General features: G+C 43.8%; 1 protein-coding gene across 2 annotated transcripts in view; it reads left to right on the top strand.

Annotated features, from left to right (window-relative positions):
• Positions 1-12044, top strand: part of LRIG2 (leucine rich repeats and immunoglobulin like domains 2) — a 50765-nt gene extending 38721 nt beyond the window's left edge. The window contains exons 13-18 of one of the 2 annotated variants that reach the window (XM_080915762.1): positions 1239-1559; positions 2807-3088; positions 4615-5064; positions 6129-6257; positions 7204-7491; positions 11117-12044. In XM_080915762.1, coding sequence (XP_080771888.1) covers positions 1239-1559; positions 2807-3088; positions 4615-5064; positions 6129-6257; positions 7204-7491; positions 11117-11316 — 1670 coding nt within the window. In that variant the 3' untranslated portion in view covers positions 11317-12044. Of the gene's footprint in view, positions 1-1238; positions 1560-2806; positions 3089-4614; positions 5065-6107; positions 6258-7203; positions 7492-11116 lie in introns of both variants that reach the window. The other variant, XM_080915761.1, reaches the window with a different exon arrangement.
• The last annotated feature ends 13645 nt before the right edge of the window (positions 12045-25689 follow it).

Below are 25689 nucleotides of genomic sequence, written 5' to 3'. Positions count from 1 at the left end.
TGTTTGTTTGTTTTTGAGAAAGGGTCTCCCTATATAGCCTTGGCTGGCTTAAAATTCACTATGCAGACCAGACCAGGTTGTCCTTTAACTCCGAGATCTGCCTGCCTCTGCTTCCCAAATACTGAGATTAATGATGTGTGCTACCACTCTGGCTCATACTATATTTTTATACAATTCCAATTACCCTTTTTAAAAAAAAAAATTACTTATTTTATGTATGTGAGTACACTGTAGCTGTCTTCAGACACACCAGAAGAGGGCATCGGATCCCATTAAAGATGGTTGTGAGCCACCATGTGGTTGCTGGGAATTGAACTAAGGACCTCTGGAAGAGCAGTCATTGCTCTTAACAGCTGAGCCGTCTCTCCATTCCTCCAATTACCTTGTAAGGCACAAAGTAATGTTACTAAATGAAGATACTGGTCTAGAATTTCTATAGCAGTCACTCTCAACCCATAGTGATTTTAGTCATGAACCCATAGTGTACTAGGCAGTCTTAAACCAGTTTAGCTTGTGTGTGTATCCTGTTCATATTCTTCACTATTTTAGTGTGGAAGATATGTACAAAGTATTTTCAAGTCATGTATGTATTAGTCTTCTCCATGAAAAATGTTTATATTCCCATTTTCTGTATTATATAGAAAGGATAATAGTTATTATAAACATTTTGTATGTATAGCATTATAGGACATAAATGTCATGTATATGGAGTGATAGCATTAGGACTTACCTGGAAATTGTTTTATAAGGTTTCTCTCCATCCTTACCCTCATCCACTGGTAATGTATAGTAAGCATAGAAGAGTCCGGAGGATGGTGGAAGAGCACTAGGTGCCGAGGTCCAGAACCTGAGTTCTAGCCAATCTTCTGTCACTGCCTGGCACCTTTGACAAGCTATTTGACTTCTGGAGTTCATTTTCCTCAGCTCTACAGTCTCCTTTAATCTTAACATAGCTCTTGTGACTGATACATACAGTGTCAGGGCTGGAGAGATGGCTCAGTGGTTAAGAGAGCACTGACTGAGTTCAATTCCCAGTAACCACATGGTGGCTCACAGCCATCTGTAATGGGATCTGATGCCCTCCTCTGGTGTACACTGCTATAATGTACTCATATACATTAAATGAATCAATAAATCCAAAAAGAAGGCAAACTTACAGTATTACAGTCTTTGTTTTAGAATTGGATTTGAGGTAAAATATGTAACTGACGTGGCCACTGTTGCATTTATTCCCTTAGATGATTTTCTGAAGCCTCAGATAAGGACACACCCTGAAAACACAGTTGCATTGAGAGGTGTTAATGTGACACTGACGTGCACTGCAGTGAGCAGCAGTGACTCACCCATGTCCACCACATGGCGCAAGGACAGTGAGATCCTGTATGACGTGGATATTGAGAATTTTGTTCGTTATCGGCAGCAGGATGGAGAAGCTCTGGAATATACTAGTGTCTTGCGCCTCTGTAGTGTGAACTTCACTGATGAAGGGAAATATCAGTGCATTGTTACTAATCACTTTGGTTCTAATTATTCTCAGAAAGCCAAATTGACTGTAAATGGTAAGGAATTGTGCTAATGGACTTTTAAAATGCATTTTTAAAAAATTTATGTATTTCTAGAATAATCGCCATGTCTGTCTGGCTATGCTGTTGGGAAAAAGTACTTTAAAGTATGTTTTTACATCTAAATTAAAATCCTCAGTTATAAATCAATTTACATCTAAGTTGACAAGAAAATTGGGTCATACCCAACATTTGGAGGGAGCCCTTAGTGTTACTTTCTCTTGACTGGCACATGAAAGGGGTGCATTTGTAGTTTACCCACCTGCCCACTAGCCTACATTCTTCTTTGCCCTAGAAGATACTTTACTTCCATTTCTGTTTGCCAAAAGGCATTCTTTTATGGTTTCAGTTTCTTTCTAAAACCACAATTCTCTGGAAACTATAATTTCCTTTCTCTAATATTGCACTGTGTCCTCTAATTCTTAAGAGTGCTGCTTAGGACATCTCTGGGTCTAGTGGCTCTATAGCTCTGTTGACCTAGCCAAAATGACTTTGAAAATAAAGCTCTCCTAGTAGCTGTAAAAACCTTTCTAGAGCAGCTTGTGCTATTATCTGTGAGACTGAGCAACTCCTGTACTTCAACTAAATGATGTACGTGTGCCCTGTGCCTGTGTTTCTTTTTTCGACATTTCTAGCTTTTCTTTTAGATTTTATCGTATTGTTTATGTGTATGAGTTGTTTGCCTTCATGTATGTCTGCACCACATGCATGCCTGGTACCCACAAAGGCCTAAAGAGGGCATTGGATCTCCTAAGACTGAAGTAACAGACAGTTGTAAGCTGCCATGTCGGTGCTGGAAATTAACCTGAGTCCTGCAAGAGCAATACCTTCAGCTCTACAACCCACTCTGATGTTTCTTAAATGAGATTTTTTAAAAGCATAATTAAAAAACAAAACAGGGTTCTGTTGACAGCTGTTTATGTTAGATTGGGAAGTATGACTGTTCTAAGTGAAAGAGTAATATTAAACATCAAATTCTAAACTGGAATACAAAACAGTTTTGGCTTTCTGATTTCCTTCTCATCAGCATGGTGAAATGGGCCTGGCATGTATTCTAGAAGTATTCTGTTACCGTGCTGTATACACTGAAGGGCTGGTGGGAAAGATAGTTGTAAATGCTGTTTTCATTGTCAGTCCAGAGAAGTCTCAATGAAATGGAACATTTTACATCAGAATTCTGCCTGCTAGATTTGTGTGCATGTGTATTTTCCTTTTGCCTACTTTCTCTACTATTTTTGGAACAGAGATGCCGTCTTTTTTGAAAACTCCGATGGACCTAACTATTCGCACTGGTGCCATGGCGAGATTAGAGTGTGCTGCAGAGGGGCACCCTACACCTCAGATTTCCTGGCAGAAGGACGGTGGCACTGATTTTCCTGCAGCCCGAGAAAGACGCATGCATGTCATGCCTGAGGATGATGTCTTCTTCATCGCCAATGTGAAGATAGAAGATATGGGAATCTATAGCTGCATGGCACAGAATACAGCAGGAGGCCTCTCAGCAAATGCCTCTCTCACAGTGTTAGGTACGCTTACTTTGTTAGGACTGCTGCTTTACTGGAGCCTTTAAGAGCTATGCATGGCTTAGAAAGGCAAGAAAAACAATTTGGAGGGTTTGGTTGTGTTTTATTTCCTACCAAGTCAGGGTTTCTCTGCATAGCCCTGACCGTCCTGGAACTCCCTCTGTAGACCAGGCTGGCCCTGAGCTCAGAGATCCACTGAGTCTGCTTCCGGGTGCTGGGTCTAAGAGCGTGTGCCACACCATCAGGCTTATGTTGTTCTTACTTCCTACTTGACTCGGGTGTGTCAGCTGAAGGTCTGAGTGGGTCAAATGACATACATGTTGGAACACTCCCAGGGCATAAATCTTTATCACAGCTTCAGATCCCCTTACTCTTTTATGTTCCCTCTGTAACATTTTCATTGAGAGTTCTGATTTTCCTAGAAGGATTCTAACCATTCGATACAGCTACATACAAAACTTAAGAAACTTTATATTTTCTTTAATTAAAAAAAATTTAGTATCAAAAATGATTCGTCTTCTGGTTAGATTTTCTGTCTTTTCAGTATGTTTCACATAATCTTAATATTCTATAAAAATGCCTTCTCCCATGCTGGGCATTATGACGTATCCTGTAATCCCAGTACAGGGAGGCAGGCACACACACATGAGGATTACATTAAGTTTGCGAGTGGCCAGCTTTAGTGAGTTCTGGGTCAGCTGGGGCTACACAGCAAGAATCTGTGTCTAGAAATGAGAAGAGAAAAGAATTTTCCTGGAAGTTTTCCCTCTTTTACTCATCTTTGGTGTTTGAGGCTGGACTTGAAGCTGCCTCCATCTTCCTCTATCTTCCATGTTCTGGGATTATAGCTGTGTGCCTTGTTATTCTTTATGTAACTCAAGCCCAGGCAAGTTATGCTGCCTAGGTCTCTTTTCTTAGATGGGGTCATCTCCTCCTCCTTTTCTTATTCTCCTCTTCCTCCTCTCCCCCCTTTCTGTCTCTTTTTTAAAGATAGAGTCTCTCTTGCTCTATAATTCAGATTGGCCTGGAGAACTCAGGTTTTACAGGTGAGTCACTCTGACCTGGCTGTTAAAAACCTTTAAAATAAATTTCTTAACTCGGAGGCTGAGGCAGAAGGATCAAGAGTTCTAGTTCAGCTTGGGGTCTGTAGCTGAGAACCTGTCTCGGAAACAGCAGAAACCCCCGGCACTCACTGACGGGCTTGTGCGTAGCAGTGTTGTTCGAGCAAGTGTCCTACCCTGCTCTACTTTCTTCTCTTCCCTACTCTACTTACTTGCTAAGGTGCCTGGATGGCTGTAAACTTGTGATCTTCTGCTTTGGCCTCCTGAGTAGAGTAGATGAAATTACAGCCCTGAACACCACAGCCAGTTCACATTTACAAGTTTTTTCCTTTTGAGGCTTTTGTGTATCTGAACATTAATTGTTAATCTTAATTAAACTGTACATTTCATCATACCTTTGTAGTCCCATTCTTATAGGATTTGGGGTATACATTTCCTAATTTAGTATTTTTACCCTTCTCCCCTTAGAGACACCCTCGTTTATTAGGCCTCTGGAGGACAAGACTGTCACACGAGGTGAGACGGCAGTACTGCAGTGCATCGCTGGAGGGAGTCCTGCCCCTCGCCTCAATTGGACCAAGGATGATGGGCCACTCCTAGTAACAGAACGCCACTTCTTTGCTGCAGCCAATCAGCTTCTCATCATTGTAGATGCTGGGTTAGAAGATGCTGGAAAATATACCTGCCTTATGTCTAATACTCTTGGGACAGAACGGGGACATATTTACTTAAATGTCATTTCATCCCCCAATTGTGACTCTTCTCAGAATAGCATTGGTCATGAGGATGATGGTTGGACCACTGTTGGCATCGTCATCATTGTTGTGGTCTGTTGTGTTGTGGGCACTTCTTTGATCTGGGTCATTGTTATTTACCACATGAGAAGGAAGAATGAAGACTACAGTATCACAAACACAGGTAAGTGGTACCCAGATGACACATGGCATGTTCTTAGGAATGTAGGATTTAGTAGAACATAATAAAAGCTGGACCACTGTGATTGGTTACTTGATAAGAGATGCTAGGAAGTTTTTCTGACAAAATATTCAGCTTTTTTCAGGTAATAGAACCAATTTGGGGAAATAGTTTTAAGAATTTGTATATACTTTATATACTTCCCTCCTAAATTACCTCTTAGAATTATACTGCAGGTATATTTTCTTGGTTTTGTTCTTTTGTTGTTGTCCTTTGTTTATTTGAGACAAGAGTTTCTTTATGTACCCTTGGTACATTGTTCTGTAGATGAAGCTGGCCTTAAAGTCAGAGAGCTACCTGCCTCTGGCTCTAAAGTTCTGGGATTGAAGGTGTGCGCCATTATGCCCAGCTTGTTCCTCAGAGGATCTCAGTGTATATATAGTGCTGGAAAGCATGGAACTCATTAACTTCTCCCTCTTTGTGCTAGGATTACAGGATCAGTCAACCATGCCTAGCTGGGTTGTACTGGGTTGTATTTTTGGTTTTTTGCACCTTCTTTCTTTAGAGTCTAAGTTCATTTCCACCATAGTTTTTCTGTAGAGTCAAACCCTTATGAGTAAGTTAGTCTTTTGCCCCACTCATCCTGGGATCTGTAGGAGAAGGAGTCCATGTAGAGAGATTGTGAAAATGTAGCTGTAGATAGGATTTTAATCTTAAGGTTTTTTTTTTTTTCTTTTTCTTTTGATAATTCCCTCACCTTCAGCCCTTTGCCATTGATTCTGGGGACTGAACTTACAGCCTATACATGCTAGGCAAGTACTTTACCACTGTGTTGTATCTGTAGAGTAAGTAATACTTCTAAAATGAAACTTTGAGAAGAACTTTAATTAGAAAAATAATATGCTAAGGGAAGTATGAAGAGCTGTTGGGATCCCAAGTCCACACCAGTTTTCAGGCCATTGTCAAACTGGGACACAGTATAAAATTGTCTTCTGTGTATTGACTTCAACTGCCTGAGTTTGAGAGTTACAGATGTCTCTTTACAGAGGAGCTTAATTTGCCTGCAGACATTCCCAGCTATTTGTCTTCCCAAGGAACATTGTCTGAACCACAGGAAGGCTACAGCAACTCTGAGGCAGGCAGTCATCAGCAACTTATGCCCCCTGCCAACGGATACATACACAAAGGCACTGACGGTAGGCACTTTGCTGTTTATAGTTACAATTTCAGCCTGTTTTCTTAGGTTTATTGTTCAGTGTATAGTTTCTCCATTAGCCTGAAGCAATATTTAGGTTAAAACACTCAGTACATTTAACTTTGTGCAAAATGGAATGAAAATTAACTATAAAGTCTTAACCGAAGCAGGCCATCTCACAGAAAGAAACACGTTACCCTTAAACTGGGATGAAGGACACAACTGAGGCTTCTGGATCTCTCTCCTGACCAGAAGAGATGTTCTAGAAACTCACCTCAGTGTCTCATTCCTGTAGAGAGCCTCCTTCAGATAACATCCAGTGCATTTGGTTCTCCTGCTGACAGATAGATACTTAGTCAAGTTTAAAGGGCAAAATGACTTTGAGCCTCTCATGGAGAACTTCAGAAGGTTATAAAATGTCCCTGATAAAGTGACTAGGACGTCCTTCTCTCTTTACATCACTTCTGTAGAAAGTGACAGGCACAGGAGAGTGGATCTGACTAGGGGATAGCTTGGCAGCTGCTGTTGCTTACCTTCTAGACTCAAAAGTACCATGGGCTCATATCACAGCAGTGCCCATTTTACTTTAGTTTGCTTGAGCCACACACAAATCTCAGAGGTCCAGGCCTGTCTTGGATTCCTTGATTGGAATTTAATCTCTCCAGCCTAGACAGAGATTTAACATTAGAATTCAAGCCAGAGTGTCTAGATTTACGTTTCAGCTCTTCTTCCTGTCATAACTTTATCTGTAAAGTGGAGATGAAAATTATATCTACTTCATAGGGATATTGTGAGGGGTAAATGAGGTAATTCATGTAAAGACCTTGGAATTTCACCTGGTTTGTAAAGTAAGTGTGCAGTAAATGTTAGAACTGTTGAAGAAAGTTGATTGTTCCAAAACTCTTCCTTATCAAAAAACATCTGGGTTCTTTCCATGTTGTTACTAGGTGGCACTGGCACCAGGGTGATCTGTTCAGATTGTTATGACAATGCGAACATCTATTCGAGGACCAGAGAGTACTGTCCCTACACCTACATTGCTGAGGAGGAGGTTTTAGATCAGGCACTCTCCAGCCTCATGGTCCAGATGCCCAAGGAGACATTCTTGTCACATCCTCCCCAAGATGCTGCTAATCTGGAGAGTGTGATACCATCAACAGAGAGAGAGCTGTCTGCCTTTCCCACCAACCATGAGAGGATGAATGAGAACCCTCCCTTCTCACAGAGGAGCAGTGGTAATGGGTGCTTTTGTTCTGTTTGAAGCTTTTGGTTTCACTTTGACCAGATCTGCCCTTCTGTTGTATCAGTCACCTGCTCCTGTATCAGACAAATTAGTATACTAGAATAATTGCCATTCACTAGCGTCAGCTAGAGGTCTTTATTTACATTTTCCCATCTTTCATTTAAATAATAGAGATTTGAAGTGCTAAAAATGGAGCTTGAGAAACCCAAACTGTTTTGTTTGGTTACTCTTCTGTCAAGCAAACACTCTCAGCATCACATCCCCATGTCATAAAACAAAGCTCTTTCTGGACCATGGTGGGAATTATTCTCAAGCTGTCCTTCCTCAGAACAAAACCATTGGGGAATGAACAGGTTGTTTCCAAGGACAATTCTGGCAGCAGTAAATGATCTAACATGAAACTGAAGATGTGCTCTGTAAGAGACCAGTTCTAAAGATTTTTCTAGAGGAATGGGTTTGAAAAGAGCGCTGTCACTGAGTAGTCTCAGGTTTACAATCAGGGTCATGAAGAACTGAGGTACACTACATCTTCTAACTTGTGGGATGGCTTCGTTTTTTGAGCCTGGTTTTAAGGAGTCATTGTCACTTAAATGAGAGTGCCTCGGGGCATTGTCTATTTTGTGCCTAGGGTACTCTAATTAGTTCTACTCAGTGTATGCTAGAGTTTACTAGCATGACCTTAGAACTTGTTAGACATGCAGTTGTGTTCCCACCCTAGACCTAGTGAGTCTAAATTCAAATATTAAGGTCCAAGGACTATTTGTACGCTTTGGGGTATTTTTGCAACAGTGTCATACTCAAATTTAACAGTAACACCTGCCTTAGCCTTCCAAGTACTGGAATAACAGGCAAATGCTGGGATTATGGGCATGTGGCTCATGGCTTATATTACATTTTGTGTTTCTTTTATATGTGAGTTATATATAGGTGCATGCGCTTGCAGGAGCATTCATGTGCATGCAGGCACATGTATGGGGAGACTAAAGGAGAAAGTCCTGAGTCATTTTCTGTTTGTTGAGACAGAGTCATTTCATAAACAATAAGGTTGCTGTTTCAGCTAGGCTGGGCTGACTGGCTAGCAAGCTTCTGGGATCCTCTTGTCACTGCTCCTCAGTGATGGAGTTACAGTCATTCATGACCATGCCTGGATTTTTATTCATGCTGGGAATTAGAACTCAGGTCTTCTTGCTTTCACAACAAGCCCTCCTATCTACTGAGCCATGTCCTCGGCCCCCACATGCATATTAACTCCTGAGAAGTCATGACCTAGCTTATATTCTAGGTGCATTTTGTTTCATTTGTGGGATTTTGTTTCTAGATTGTTAGACTTGTTTTTCCTAAAATATAATATAGCTTCTATGTGTGTGTGTTCTTCTGCCTCTATCTTCTCAGTGCTTTGACTACCCCTGAACCCAGGTTCAGTTCCTAGCACCCATAAGATGGTTCACAACTGTAACTACAGTTCCAGGAGATCTCATACCCTCTTCTGCCCCCTCCAAGCACCCAGCACCTGTGGTGCATAGACACACTGGCAAACACCCACACACATAAAATAAAAAATTTTAAAATGTATTTAAAGAAGTAACAGCTCCACTGAAAGAAACAATGAATATTATTTATGTGCTGTGAACCTGTCATTGCATTGTCTTTTTAGGTTCTTTTTCCATGAGTCTAAAATTTGTGCTCTTGTTTTTGTCTTAGTCATGGTTTCTATTGCTATGATAAACACCATGACCAAAGCAACTTGCGAAGGAAAGGGTTTACTCTGTTTATAGTTTCACACAACAGCTTACCAGCAAAAGCAGTGAGGGCAGGAACTCAGGCAGGCTAGGAACCAGAAGCCAGGAGCTTCTGTGGAGGCCATAGAGGATGCTGCTTACTGGCTTGCTCCTCATGGCTTGCTCATCCTGCTTTTTTATAGAACCCAGGACCATCTGTCCAGAGATGGCCCCACCCACAACGCTCTGCCCCCCCATCAATTACTACTTAAGAAAATGCCATACAGACTTGCTTATAGCCCAGTCTTTTAAAAAACAAACAAACAAACAAACAAACAAACAAAAACCACAACTTTTTGTTGGTTCTTTGAAAGTTTCACATCCTGCATCCCAGTCCTGCTCATTTCCCCATCCCCAAACAAAGCAGAGAAGACATCTCAGTGTGGAAGCTATAAGTTTGTCACAGTGTGTCTCACATCTTCACTTGGGAATGTTCATTGCAGTGAGTCAGTGGTTTGGTTTGGGATCTTGTCTTCTGTGACACCATCAATATTTGATCCTCACTGGATTTTTCCTGGTTATTACCCTGTATCATGAAGATCCTGCAGCTTTGGATCTGCAGAACTGGCCTTTTCACATGCTTCAGCGATTTATAGTTGGAGTAGATTTTGGGGTAGGCCAGCTCAAAGCCCTGGATCTGAGTCTAGGTGGTAGCTGAGTTCGTGAGCCTGCCAGCTCTCCCACACCCACACCACTAGGGCAAGCTGTCTGGGCACTGCTCCAGCTAGGCCACCCAGTGCTGCCATTGGCAGGAGGCAGGCTATGCTCTCCTGTTTTCATGCCCTTAGGGGCCAGCTCCACCATGCTGCCTAGTCAAAACATGGGGCCCATGCTTCCAAAGTGCTGCAGCTGGTGAGGGACCGGTCAGCCCTCCCACTTTTTCACATTTGCAGCCTCACCTGTGCCTTTGCCATCAGGACCAGCTCTACTGTGTTGCTCAGGTGAGGTACAGGGGCCACTTTCCTGATTGCTATTGCCAGTGAGGAGACAGGGCCAGCTTTTCCACACTCATGCACTTGGGTACAGCTCTTCCAACTACTGCAGTTGACAAGGAGTGAGGGGGCCACTAGGGCCAGCTCTGCTGTGCTATTCAGGCAAGGTGGAGTACCAACTCCACATGTCCCCAGGGCCATCTCTCCCAAATACTACAGTTGGTGAGGGGCAAGGTGGTGGGGGGCATCACAGCCATACCACCTCTCAGTAGGGCCAGTTTCCTGTGCTCTCGGCCTGCTCTCCTGGTGCTGCAGCCAGTGAAATGCCCAATCTCATTAAGGCATTTTCTTAATTGAGGTCCTTTCTGACAACTTCATCCTGTGTCAAGTTGACATAAAACTAGTCAGCACAGTTCTTTGCAGAGAAAAGGTGTTAAAATGACAGGTGAAAAAGAACAGCATGACTTCGGAAATTAGCTTATTAGGCTTGTTGACCATAAAGGTCTGGTAGTTTGTGGTTCCAGTTTTTATTTTGTTTTTAACGTTGGCATTGTGATCTTCATGTCTTTATCAAGGATGCTGGTATCTGAATTTCTTTTGAAGATTGGATTAGATGGATACCAGGGGCTGGATAGATGGCTGAGGGGTAAAGGGCATTTGTTGCTTTTACAGAGAACCTGGGTTTCATTCCTACAAGCCACATGGCAGCTCACAACCATTTGTAAGTCCAGTTCCAGAAGATCCAATGCCCTTTTTTGGCCTCTTCAGCCTCCAAACAAACACACATGCAGTGTATAGACGTAGATGCAGGCAGAACATTTGGGGGAAAGCACATCAGGCTTTAGGAAATTAATTTTGAAATTCTAGCCATCACTGATGATATTTCTTGTCTTACTCTCATTCTCAGAAATATTTCAGCGGCCTCTGTGGAATGTGAACAGAGAACTGGGCCTACTTCCCTTCCCCCAGCAGCCTGTCCTTGAATCACCACAGCTGGCAGAGAGGGAGCCAAACTGCTCTTCACCTGTGTCTTGCCACAGGTTACAGGACCATGCTTTTGATTTTAGTAGGACTCGGAACATTCGAGACGGTACTGAGGGCACATGAAGCCCATCCAGGAGGAAGTCTGAGCAAAGACTCAAGTTAGTAAGTTTACTACCTCAGAATTGAGAAGAAAAGTCAGCATTTTCATTTCCCTTTGCTTCAAGTAACATCTGACCACATCAGAGTAGCCCTGATGCTTGTTTGGGCTCACACCTGGCAAAGAGAAGTAGTGGCTGACAGAAGTGTGCCACAGAAAAGTGTACCATGTTGAAAGTACACAGCCCTGGCAGAAGACAATATGGGCAGGTGTCCTTCCTGGTCCCCACAGAGGTGTGCCCAGGAGTGCACTGCCTGTCATGAAGAGTCATTGCTGCTTAGCCTACTGGATTGTTCCAGTCCTCAGAATGGTTCCGAGAAGACGTCTCTACTTTGATTTCTACTTTGCCTTCCAAGCAAGGAGCCGAGAGATCTTCCGAGCTTTCATAAGTATATCAAGGATTTCCCAGTGGTGTTGAACAGAGCGGCTGAGGCTTTGATATTCAAGGTCTTCAGCTAGAAATCCAAGTTTCACCAACTGGTAGTACCAGATCAAAGGCTTTTGTATTCTTGTGGGGTGTGTGTGTGTGTGTGTGTGTGTGTGTGTGTATTTTGTGGGTTTTGTCTCTATAACTGGGGGATGTCATTGTAAATATATGTGCATTTATAAATAATTTTTCTACTCATTGACCTTGTGTGTTGGATATAGTGTAAATATTTTTGATATGCACAAATTATATATAATGTCTGTCTGGTTACTGTATGGGTAGCAGCTTCTCAAAATCTCAGATTTTACATAACTTAGTGTAGTGAGGTCTGCAAACTGTTCAAAGTTCTAAAACTGTTGCCAGGTGTATGTGTAGAGGCAGGGTACTTAGTGACTGTGCTAATAGACTCAGTCTTGTGTAATTAACTGCTTGCTTCATGCCTGAAGTTCTATGCATCTCATACTTGCCATCTCTTTACAAGTGCCAGGTGACAGTCTCGTTCTATCATAAACATCTTGCTCTTCCAGAGCCCAGCAGTGTTGTCACTGTCCTGTGAACATAGAAGATGACTTATTTTGGAACTGTCTTCTTTCAGCAAAATACTTGGATGACAAGGAAACCAAAGATTGTTCCTTTTTGTGTTTACTTTGTTTTTAATCTCCTTCATGAATGTAGCATACTAAGAAAGGAAGTGTACCCTTGGGAGTAGATCACACTGAAGTTCCTGTACTCTGTAGAGCTAGTGTGGGCCTTCCTTTATACAAGTATTATTTAAGCCAAACAGCTTTGTGAATTTCTGATAGCAAAAAGATTTATGTAAACACAGAATGTTACACTAATGAAATGTCATGTGCTTTTAGTCTGTCCTCTGAGTATAATACCAGCTTACTGCTAGATGGCTCTCAATTTTTAAAGGTGTCTATTTATAAGTAACTGTATATATCTAGAGTTCCAAACTCACAGGTTCTTAACTTTTGGTCAGAAAGTTCAGATGAAATTCTGACATTTTTTCCCATGCTTTTTTTCAAACCTAAATTTTTCTTTCCAGACAGCAGCACTGTTTGCTTTTTAAACTTTCTTTTATTTAAACTGCCATGTTTCCTTTATTTCCACTTTGAACATTGAAAATTTATAGTCTTATCTGTTTAGACTATATGCTTTCTTCCTTCTAGGCTGTATTCAGTTTTTTTACTGGTCTGACTAGGAATTAAGAGCCTGCTCTCTTGGCACTGCCCTTGCTAGCTGTGTGTCTGATTTTTACTGATGGAAAGAGACTGTTTATTAGCTGCTCTAAGCTGCTCTCCAGCTCCCTCCAGGAACCAAAGAGGATTGTGCCACTTCAGTAAAGAGCTGCCTTTGTGAGCTGTTAGCTAGATCAAGGATGCTGCCGCTTGCTCTAACTTGAGCTGTATTTATTTTGCCAATACAAGACTTAACAGCCTAAGCCATGCTCAGGGGAGGAAAAAAAATATTCTGCTTCTAAACAGTGTCAGTAAACAAAAACTCACATCTGAATTGAAAAGTCACCTTTTGTTCTGAAGCTGCTGCTCTCAGGAGGCTCAGACGGAGGTGTACAGCAGCTCATTTATAGTGCGCCATCCCAAGAGAGCGTAGGGCAGTCAGGGTAGGAAGCCGGCCCTGGCCTGGTCCTCTACAAATACTTTACCCAGCAGTGGTCCATCTGCTGGGGTGTCAGTTTGATCTCCTGAGTGTTGGTGAAATGTTGACCTGCTCTCTCAGATCCCTGGCTTGCTTAACTGATTAGGAACCCATTTACAAATGAGAAGCCTGCCTCTGCTCCTAAAATAACAACAGCAGATTCTTACCCTATAGAACTTGGTTGCACATGTTTGACCAAGTGGTCCCTGTCCTCCTAACCACAGGACTGCTTAGTTAACAAAGGAATCTTCTCTATGTTCACAGCTAAAAACATGAAATGACAGCATCATTTTCCTGAAAAAACAAACAAAACCAACCCTATACTTCTGACACAAATGTCATTGACAAAAAAATTAAGTATATGTATTATAAATCTTCACTCTTGATTTTTTTTAAAGCACCCACTGACCTTGAACTCTTGATCTGTTGTCTCTCTCCCAAATGTGGAGACTCTAGATATTTCTCACTTGATTAATTTTTATTCTTGCTTATGGAGCCAACTAGAGTGAGATTGGTATTACAGCTTTCAGTTTTGTTTTATCCAAGTGTGTGGATGGCCTTTCTTATGATTGGATATTCACCAACACACTACAGGAAAGCTTGGATGTTTCCCCCAGTGCTGGGATTGAACGTACAGGTTCCTGAATGCCGGGTGCATGTTCTCCCACTCAATTCAGGACCCATAGTTGTTCTCTTTAAGTGAGATATTCATTCTTTGGGCCTTTTCCCCACTTTTGGCAGTACTAGGAATTAAGTCTAAAGCTTTCTCCATTCCAGGCAAGTTCTACCTCTGAGCTGCAGCCTCAGCTGAACTGCTGTTTGCTGCAGGTTAATGGGTGGTTATAAAGACAGTGGGGCCATGAGTAGTTGAGCTGTTTGTTTCTGTTAGAAGATCTCTTTCCCAGTCCAGTTTGGAGGTGTGCTCCCACCTACTTAAGCTTTTTGCTTGGAGCAAGGTTAAATATATAGCAGTTAGTCTAGAATTTTTTTAAATTCCTTTTTGGACATCTGTCTGGTTCACTGACAGAAGTACTAAGTTTCTGAGGTAAGGATGTATTAGGAACTACACTTGGGACATCTGAAAATGCAAGAATCACTTGGAGGTTTGTGAGAAGGTGGGACATGAGAGAGGTTGTATGATGTCCTAGGAATCCAACCCAGGCAAGCTCTCTTGAGGTAAGTGTGCTGTAAGTTATGGTTTACATCCTCTCCCTCTAGGCTGCACAGTTCCTGGTACCTTTGTGAAGAGCAGCTTGACTTGTCTGCACCTGTGTTGGATGTGAAGTGATCTTGTAGCAACTGTAACTGTTTCCAAAGAGGACTGATCTTCAGGTGGCCAAGTGCCCTTGAAGTATATTACCTGGCTACTGGAGATGGCCTCTTCAACCTGAGTGACTTAGACTCCCTGCTGCCCTCTCTTTTCTTGCCCAGTAGAGGGTATCGGGCTGAGCAGCCCTGGTGTAAGGCGTCTCTAAAGAGAAATACAAGTCATGTTGTTCATTGTGGCTGTTTCCTGGTATCCTTTATATTTTCTCACATAAGAATGTATGTTTTACAGAGCATGTGTTCGTCCTGTCTACTGTAATGTCAATAAAGCGAAGACATTGATTCTCGGGTCTCCTCTTGCCTAAAGTATAGGAATGGATAGTGTGTGTTGGGCCCTTTAGAGGGGAATTTTCAAGTAGGTAAGATGAGGTGCTTGCTTTTCTCTAGCTTTCACCAAGTCCTAACTTCTGAGCCATGCTGGCAGTGTCCTGGAATGGAGCTGTGCTGAGGGTTAGGGTGGGGGCACTGTATGCTCTCCTGCTTGTCCTTCCTGAGGTCCCCTGTGGTGCTAGGTGCTGAGAGACACGTGGCTTTAAGAGTCATGAAAGTGTTTTTTGAAGGGGGAATTTGAGAGCAGTATTTTCTAGTCTGGTTTGGTTAACATGATATTTGAGGAATGTCTGTATCTCTGCTCTACCTCCTCAGGGGTTTGGTCTCTTCTGGGGTGTCAGCTCTTTGAAGACTGGGGTGTCTCATTGTGTGCATCTGCCATACTCTGGGAAGTACTCACTTGGGTCTCCCAGCAGTCTGGGGCATAGCTCAGGAAGACAGCTTTAATCTGCATTGTGTAGTTGAAGAGACTGCTTCAGTGAAGCCATATACCTGATGATAAGAAACTATGAGGCAGCGAAGCTAGGGCTTGGGTCCAGGCTCTCACTCATACAGGGGCTGTCTGCGAGGACGCCTTCTAGTTCTGAGCTCCGTGACTTGGCTGCAATCTAAGGAAGCACTCGGTGAAGCTGCTAGTCGTGCCTAGGGTGGGAGTATGAGCTAGAAGAATCACAATCTTTTTACAAAAGTCTGATGGAAAAAAACTATCATTTTGTTCTCTTGTAGAATGCAAAACCACATCCAGCGTCATGGTTTTAATCCTTTCTCTTTTTGGAGTGGAATATGGTAGGGCCTTCTAGCAACATCCTGTTGTTATAAAAATATTGTTTACACTAAAAGGTATTTCAGGGTTTGTGACCTAGTACTGAGCTGTCCATATAGCATGCTTACTCGCTATGGACCATGAGTGAAAGCTGAAAAAAAGAAAAGATAAAGTACAGGCTTGGTGTGTTGGTACATGCCAACAATCCCAGTACCTGAGAAAGGCCGGAGGACCAGGAATTCAAGGTCATCCTTGGTTATATAGCTGAGTTTGAGGCTAGTGTGTGCTAGACACCCTATCTCAACACACACACACACACACACACACACAAAGGTGGGCGGGTGGTGCTGAGTTTGAGTCTTGGTGGTGTGCTTTACAGTCCTGCTCTGTGGACATGGAGACAGGCGGATGCCAGCCAGGCTAGCCCATTTGGGAGGTCCAGGTTAGTGAGAGACCGAGTTGTAAAGAGTTGAAAGGAGCACTCTCAGGGAGTGGCATCCAAAGTTATCTTCTGGCCTCTGTACACATGAACACCTGCACGTGAAGGTGCGCATACACACAAAGACAGCGCAAGTGTAAGTTTTTTTTATATATTCAAGAGGTAGGTACTCTTGCCAGTTTATGAACATTTTCTGACCAGTTTGTATGTGTGTATGTGTGTGTGTGTGTGTGTGTGTGTGTGTGTGTGTGTGTGTAGCTTGGTTGTACTCCTATCTCAGGGTTCCTTTTAACCCAGTGATATGAAATATTTGGAACTTGAAAACCAGCTCTGGCCAAAAGCAGCAACTGAAAGGACTTTGCAGCTCAGCATCCTCCCCTGTGTGCCGGCTCCTTATCCACTGAGTACAGCGTTGCTTCCCAGGCCTGCTGTGGTTTTTATCGGATGCTCCCTGGGATGGGAAACCTATAGTTTGTTACCAGGGAAATTTTATCACAAGGTGGCTTCAAGGAGAAGAAAATATATAGATTCGTCTTCAAAGGAAAGAGATTGCCAATGTGGGTGTCGTGGGGCTTGTGGCACCTGAAACAAGGCTGCGGGAGCTGTTGAATTTGCCACCTCTGCTGCGTTTTCAGCCAGTGTTTCTTGACAGCTCAGATTTGGAGCTGGAGAGATGACGAAGAGGTTGAGAGCACTTTGTTCTTGTAGAGGACCTGGGTTTGATTCCCATTACACATTAGGTAGTTCAAGATAGCTTATAAATCCAGTTTCAGGGGATCTGGTATCTGTATCTACCTTATATGTATGGTGTGTGTGTGTGTGTGTGTGTGTGTGTGTGTGTGTGTGTGTGAACTAGCATTCTCTGGAAGAGGAAGTATTCTTAACTGCTGAGCCATCTCTCCAGGCTAAATGAACAAGTCTTTAAAACAGAAAATTTCAGATGTTTTCTCAGCATCCATTTAGTTCCCAGATTGCAGTCTATTTGTCAAGACAAACATGAAGAATTACTCAACAATTACTGATGGGAGGAAGTTAAAATCAATAGCAAATACATTGTATTCACTCCTCCACTTAGTGTTTTACCACACAGCTACCCATTGGAGAGAGGTATTCTCTGTACTTTATGGATGATGAAGCTTGTGTCTCACACCAGCAAACCAAGCACTTGGGAGGTGCACGCCACAGTTCCTGTTGAGTTTGAAGCCAGCTTGGGCTTCACAAACCTTGTCTCAAAGAAACAGGAAAAACAAATTCACATAACAAGCAAGCAGTAGAACCAGGAGTTGCAGTGAGGGTCTCAAAGTGCAAGTTACTATGTTAAAGGGAAAATATGAGCCTTTGGGAAGCCTTTGTTTTTTCTTTTAGTCTTTATTGACTGAATTAGCAAATAGAAATGTTGATGTGATATTTCCCAGGATCTCAGATTATAGTCCTATTTCAAGATAGCCCTTGAAAGACATGATTAAGGTAAAATGATATCTTTAAAGAGCAGGATTTAACTTGACTGGATGCTAAGAAAGGAGAAAATATCAGACATAGTAGCCAGACAGAAGGCTAGAAGTGAACTAGCTAAGAAGGCTCTGTGTAGACCAGAACTCTTAGAAGAAACCAGACCGTCTCACTTCTCAATTCTATAAGTAGAAGAAGACAAGTTCCTTTAAAGGTTGACTTTTATTTATGTGTATGCATACTGGTGCTCACATGGGCCAGAATAGGGTGTTGGGTTTCTTGGAGCTAGGGCCACCTGATGTGGGTGCTGGGTGCTGAACTTGGAGCCTCCTGAAGAGGACTACTTGCTCTTAGCCTCTGAGCCATCTCTTCGGCCCACTTCAAAACTTCTCTGCCCAGTCTGCAACCCTGACAGACATAATGTCCAAGGACTCAGCCAGGCCGCTCAGATTCCTTTTTTGTATGTAAGGAGTTCATTCCATATTATGTGGTTTGCCTAAGGTGATGTGTTCCAAAGCCCTTTTCAATTGAAAGATACTGGGCTCTGACTAGTTTTGTTGTTGGTTTGTTTGTTTCTTCCTTCATTCCTCCCCCCTCTTTCTTTCTTTCTTTCTTTTTTTTTTTTTTTAAGATGAGGTCTCACATAGTCCAGGCCAGCTTTAAACTTACCATGTAGCACAGTATGATCATCCTGCTCCATTTCCTGAGTAAACAGATGCCCCTATGTTCAGTTTTGTTTTGTTTTCAAACAGGGTCTCTCTATTATGTAACCCTGGCTATCCTGGAATTCACTATGTAGACCAGGCTGGTCCACCTGCTTCTGCCTCTGGAGTGCTGAGATTAAAGTTATGTACTACCATGACTAGCTGTTAGCTTCTGGTTTGATGTTTCTAACCCCCCGTCTCGTGTGTGTGTGTGTGTGTGTGTGTGTGTGTGTGGTGTTCGCATGAGCATGTGCTATGGTGTATATTTGGCAGCCAGGACAGCCTTGGGCGTCTGCCTCTCCCTTCCACCTTGTTGAGATGAGTTGTCTTGCTTTTCCGTTTACAGGCTGAGCTCATAGGCATTCTTGTCTCTGTTTCCCATCTCCCTGTAGGAATACTGGGATGACAGAGGCACTGCCTTGGTTTTGGTGGGTTCTAGGCAATCAACTTGGTTCCTTACACTTTGCTGAGCTGTCTCTCCAGCCCCCTCCAGTTCATTATAAGCGGAAATACATCATGGAGGCTCACATTTTTAGATTTTCTGAGGAGAAAGGAAACCAAGCAGACAAGCATACTGTCTAAGGTGATGTTCTGATCCACCCCAGGGATCACAAAAGTATAAGAAACTGAAACCATTAAGCACCAAACCAATTCTACCACAGAAATAGGTGAGTCTAGGAACAAAGAAGGGGTACTTGGAGCATTTACGAATAAGTGTTCATTTAGACAAGGGTCTCACCATGTAGTCCTGGTTGGCATGGAATTTTCTATGTAAATCAGGCTGCTAGAATTCAGATCTGCTTGACTCTGCCTCCCTGATATCTGAGACTATAGGTGTGCTCTACCGTGCCCAGCTTAGTGTATACTTTCAAGCTCCTGTTTTATTCTTTTCCAAGGAGAAACCAGATGCAATAGAATCCCATACACAGACTGACAACAGGCCAGCTCTTGAGGTATATGTGCAAGATTGGGTTGTTTAAAGGTCTGTCTTTATTTTTAGTTATGTGTATATGTGTGTCTGTACATGTGAGATCAGAGACCAGAGGTCTCCCCATGGAGCTGGAGTGACAGGAAGTTATGAGCCACCTGATATAGGCGATAAGGGTGCTGGGAACTGACCTTCAGGTTCTGTGTAAGAGCAGACTGCACTAAGATCTGAGTAGCTTCAGTTTCTTTTCTAAATGCTCCAACAAAGCCAGTGTGAAATCCCTCAGTCTTGAAAGCAATGGCCCTGTGGCTGGCATTGGCAGTGAGACAGTAGCTTGAATTATTTATTCTTTGGAGCAAGCTCCAGAGACGAGCATCAGAGTATGTGTCCCATGCCAGAAACAGCAAGGGCAGAGAAAAGAAATACATTTCTCTTCCAGCAGTGGATTGCTGCTGCCTGGTGCCTTTGTCCTTTACACGTGTCATGGGAGGGGTGGGGGCTGGCTCAAGGACTACACAAGCTGCCCTTACTAAAATGGGACTTTTAAGGTGAAAATTTAAGCATGTGATGTTGAGAAAATTTGATTTTTGGAGAAATACAAAATCATAATAGATTGCAGGTCTGGAGGGAAAGCCATGAATCATGTTGGCAGGTGTGCTGCCTCGTGGGCCTGTGCCATCAGCACCAGCCCTTCTCTCACACCTCTCTTAGCCCCGAGTCACCTGTCTTCATCTGCCAAGCGTGTCCTGCTCCCCTGACATTTGCAGGAGCACAGCAGCCCTCAGTACCCAGAGGTCAGGAGTTTGCAGAGGACCTCACACTTCCAGCTGTGAATGTTTCCAGCTTTGTATCTTTGGCCAGCCTTAATTTAAATTTAGGGAGGCCTCTCAGCTCACTCTGCTCATTGCTTTCCTTGGTCCAGGAAAGACAAACGACCAGTTGGTCACTTTCTGTAAAGTCCTTGAGTCTGAGTTGTACATGATGCAAGAGTTGCTAGTGAAATGATGAACACAAGTGTAGGAAAATTTAGGATCAGCCCAGATTGTCTCTTGGAGCTCCTGAAGCTGATGTATGGTTCTGTGAAAGCTCCCGTTAAGAGTTCAGGCTTGTTTTCTCTCTATATACCCTGCAATGTGTCTTTCTTTATGTTTTCCCTATCCTTCCCTTGGTCCTCAGGAAGGACATTTGGGCAGAAGCACAAAAAGTTTGATTCCAAAGGCTCCAATTTGCCATCACTGGTGGGAGTCCCAAGACACCAGCGACCTGCTGTGAGACAGCTCGTGAGCACATAGAAGTCCTGCCTGCTCAGCTGGGCCCTGCATTTACCACATGACTTTACAAAGTAAGCATCAGACTCCAGACCCACTTTGTAGTTTCGGAGGCTTAAGCCAGTCCCTTCAGTTTTGTGTACCTGTGTTCCTGATTTGTAGAATGCAAATAAGCCTTACTTTGACTAGAGCGGGCCACATCCGCTAATGCAGTTAACAAACACAGCATTCAGCCATCCATACATTACAGGCTTTCAAAATGGAGCACCTCCTCTTCCCCTGTCTGGACCAGCTCTCTCTGGGTAGAGAGTGGGGGAAGGTTGGTTTTCTAGTGCTAGCCCTGGAGATCTGTGTTCCTAGTTGGACTTTGCTTGGAAACAAGACACTTTGAAGAAATAAAGAGTGCATTGACCCAGGAGTCAGTAGGACTGAGACTGACTGGTCTGCACACATCCATGTACTGCAGTTTGGTAAGCTCCTGGCTGAAGAGTCTGGGTAGTACCCTTGATGCTGAAGATGCCTGCCTACATCCCAACTTGGAAGCCCTTTCTACTCTGGAGTCCTATAGATCTCAAGCACACTGAACCATTCCCAACATGGTCTCCAATGAGATTTTGTCCCATCCTCTCTCCTCCCCTCAGTTTTCTAATTGTTCATAACTCTCTGGAAAGGCTCTTTAAAAGAATAATACTTATGAATGCACATACAGAATTTTAATGAGGGCAGAGAGACCAGCTGCTTTAAATGAGGATATGGGAAGCAAAGGGTTGAGACGTTCTGAGCCCTCTACAAACTGTAATGTGTGTTGAGACCATCAATGGACATTATTTTTGATTGAAGATCCTCTTTAGCCCAGACATTCCCCCATGTAGTCCAGTCCCCATGATTGCATGTGAACTCCTGTAGCACTCTGTGGCAAACTGAATTGCTTCTCAGAATAATATCTTCAGTACTTAGCATACTGGCTTTATGCCAAGAGGGGAGGCAGCATCTTGGAAGACCACAAATGTTCTGGAGCCAGAATGCTTGAGTTCGCATGGCTACTTGTCTTTTAGGCAAATTACTAAATTTCTTTTAACCTCTGTTTTCTGTTCTGCAGGACAGTAATGATAATCCTTATTCTATAAGATCACTGTGAGCACCAATGAACTCATTTCTACTAGGGAAGCAAATATGTTGCCATTTTATTTGTTTAATAGGATCTCACTAGGGAGTCCAAGCTGCCTTGCCTTGGCTTACAACCATACCGTAGTTCGTCTTTTGGAAGTCTAATGTGGGGCGGGGATACGGATAAATGACATCACTTTCTTTGTGTTCTTCAGCCAACCAGTAGGCTACATGTTGTTTCCCGGGGAACAGTTGTATCTTTTAATTAGTTCGACATGACTCTTGTTCCCCCAAAACCTTCAAGGGCAATTCTTGGAACTGTTGGTCGGAAGAATGACAGCAGCAGCTGCGTGTGAAGACATGGGCACCTTTGTGGGCACCCGGGCACTGCACACTGCTGCTCTGAAAACCACGGCTTGCCTGTTTCACGTCCTGTTCTCTGACTGTGTTTCAGAGTCCAGTTAGCTAAACAGCAGTAAGCCAAGCAGAACGCTTTATAATAAAAAAATGTGGGTCAAATACAAAGTTTCAGCACGGAGTCCTGTAGGTAGGCACCATTACATTTGTCTTCAGTTGTCCTCCTGGATCCTTCCCCTGTCCTTTCTACCCCAGTCAGACTCCTTCTGATTTCTTGTTGTATGTATCCCATGATCCTTTCTGGTTCCCAAGGGTACTGTTGTATGTATCCCACGATCCTCCCTGGTTACCAGTGCCCTTGAGATCATTTCCTCCCTTCTCATGATCCTCTTTCTGTTTTGTAACCTACAAGCAGATATAAACATATACACATGTAATTTAACATAAGGTTACACACATGAGAGAAAACACTAGGTAGTCATGTTTCTGAAACTGGTTTACTTTGCTTAACATCACCTCCTCTTTTCCTCTTGCTGAACCCCTTCCCAACTAAACTACCTTTTATTTCTGCGATTGTGTGTGTGTGTGTGTGTGTGTGTGTGTGTGTGTGTGTGTGTGTGAAGGGGTGGTCCACTGCGTTTAATTGAGGTTGCTTGTGTAAGCATGGTGGGGTAGTTTCTGGGAATGGGCACATTACTAGTGTCAACACCACTGAAGCAACCGTCTCTCTTTCTTCTGGTAACTGTTAACTACCAGTAACCCCTCCCCACCTGGGACAGAACGATGACAGTGTCCTGTGTTGTCGGGTGCGAGGCTGCTGTGACTTCAGGGAGGGAACTGGCCACAGCTGGAAGAAAGCTCCCCATAGCACTCCTCCCCAGCCCCCAGCTCTTGCATTCTTTCCACCTCCTCTTCCAGGATGGTCCCCTAGTCTGAGGGGGATAAGTACCTCTCCTGTAGAGCTGAGCACTCCATGTCCAGCTGTTCCCAGCACTTCACTAGTTATGCGGCTGTGCAGTAACATTGTCCACAGCAAATGGGGCTTCTCTGACCAACACTTACCGTGACACTAAGTATTGGGCCAGTGGGATGGCTTAGCAGGTAAAGGAGCTTGCTGCCAAGCTTGACGGTTCGAGTTCAATCCCCAGGGCCCACATGGTATGACAAGAACTTATTTACATAAGCTGTTCTCAGACTTTAATACACATGTGTGTGCCTCCCTACACGTACAAATAATAAAATATAACAAGAAACCATAAATGCTTAGAAATCAACAGAATAACACGTACATTTAGCAAAACAACAGTGGCTCTCCTCCTAGTGCCTTGTGTCCTCTTTGGCGATGGGCTTTTGATTAGGTCTAAATTCCTTTCTGTGGAACAGGTTCAAATCTGTAAGTTGTCAGCTACTGGACATAGAATGACAGTAGGGGAACGAAGAGGTTGGAGTCTGAGATGGAAGGCAAACTGCAGCTTTTTCCTCACGTGTGCTCTTCAGATCCAGATATTAGAATTTATGAGAGGCTGTGGTTCTAAGCCGTGGAGAGATCCTGTCCCTTTAAGAAGCCTTGAATATCCATCCCATCAGCAAGAGCTAAAGGGCAGGTGAAGAAACTGTTGAGATTCTTTCAAAAGGTGCCTTTTTGTTCTAAGGCATCTCTTGTTTCCCTGTGCGGAGGCTGATTTTGAATAGGTCTACTACATAACGCTTTGAGCGAGAACTGGCCTCCAGGTGGCGCTTCAGCACAGAGAATGGCAGCAGAGGGCGCTACCCAGGCCACCGTTGCTCAGGGATGTCCTTACGTAAGGGGATTCACAGGAAAATCCGGCTTCTCTGATTGCACAATGGAGGAGAGGCCTGGCCTTTGTCGTGGCTCAGACTGTAACTCAAAATCTGTCCGGGATGGTGCAGGGCTCGAAAGTTCTAGGCCGCTGCCAAGATGAAGCCCAGGGCAGCTTGGCCTGTTGGAAGGGAGAGGCCAGAGCTCTAGGCTTTGTGCTCAGAGGCTGGAGTTCGTGCTCTGGGCTCCTAGCCCAGGATGAGCTCGCATCTTGGCTCTCCGAGGTCTTCAGACAATGCATTCTGATCCAAGGCTGTAGTCTTGCCCGCTTCTTCACTTCTCCCTCCCTCTACCCCCCCCTTCTCTCTCCACACCCCATTCACACCTTATGCTTTTTACAAATCGATTTCCCTGTGCGATCTCATTTGCAGCTCCTGTTCCCAGGATAGAGGGACAGGTTGGGGCGATCTCTCAGTCCCTGTACTCTAGAGTCTTGACAAGGTCCCTTCCCATGACCTCAGCAAACATTGAGCAGCTTTGGGCAAACATTGAATTCAACTTGGTGGTTTGAGAGCTTGGCACTGGAAACTATTTCCAGCATGAAGAACTCTTTACAGATGAGAAGCTCTGGAGGAACCGTGGGTCTGTAGACTGTGTTCTAAAGGTCAGGGCTCAGATCCTAGAACCACTAACAAGGCTGCATGAGACACTAGTTACAGCAGTTACAGTTAACTTCTGCGGGCAGAACAGCGTGCAGAAACCCTGGGACCCCGTCTCGGTGCCTGACAGGTTAGGTCCTGGAGTACCTCTCTAAGGGGACATGTGACAGTATGGGCAAGTCGGAATGAGTGGTGTTTGAGGCCTTATCTAAAACGCCGGGTAGAGAGGCTCTCTGACTCCTCTTATCAAAAGCCGTCTGTCCTCACTGAGAATGCCCAGGAGGGGCGTGTGTTCCTTGTGGCTATATTACCTATCCTGCCCCTGTTGGATATGGACCCACTCTTTGCTTGGTTTTTGCTTGAATACTTTACCATCGAGGTCCCTGCCTCACACCTCAGCCGTCTCTCTGAAGTTATCCTGTACTTGAGGACTGGTTTGATTCACCCTGGGGTGGGGTGGGGGTCTCATCAAAATTGTGTAAGATTTCCCCAGATCAGCTGCCAGACTCACCTTTCTCCCATTCAGTTATAACGTTCTTGTGTCTACGTGGGGGAGGGAAGCACTTGAAACAGACTGGTTTTGTCTTGTTTTTTTCTGACGGAAGCACTGACATCATCTTCATCCTCTCCAGGGGTCCAGCCAAAGTTCAGAGCTCTCTTCTCGCTATTCGGGCTCCCTATATAGTGCATGGCAGTTGTTCAATACAAACTCACAGCAGACGGGAAGTGGGACCTTTCAGATGACCACACTAATTAGTACAGAATACTTTATCTGGACAAGATCCCGTGGAATGCAAAGCTATCCCTTAAGTCTTCTGACTAAGCATGAAAATCACCAAGGAAATGTGATCAGCTTGAAACAGAAAGGGGGGTTGTATAGAAGAGAAGAAACCATAGCTGCTTGCTATCAGCCAGAAGCATCGTTTTCCATTGCTCAGGGTTCCATGGTTCAGGCCAGGTTGAAAACCTCACCACTACTCTGGGTCTCCAGTTGCCTGCTTAGGAGTCATGTTCTGTGCGGGAGTCTGTCATTTGTTTCATAGCCTCTTAGGTACCTTTCTTTATGGCTCGAGACCAGCTGGCTCACCAGCTTGAGTGTAGGCCTGAGTAGGAGAAAAGCAGAATGCACCCCTCCCCCTCCTG

The sequence above is a fragment of the Micromys minutus genome (genome assembly GCF_963924665.1).
Source record: "Micromys minutus genome assembly, chromosome: 4".
Classification (NCBI taxonomy): domain Eukaryota; kingdom Metazoa; phylum Chordata; class Mammalia; order Rodentia; family Muridae; genus Micromys; species Micromys minutus.
Note: the sequence above shows the minus strand (reverse complement) of the source record. Positions and strands in the feature narration are given on the sequence as shown.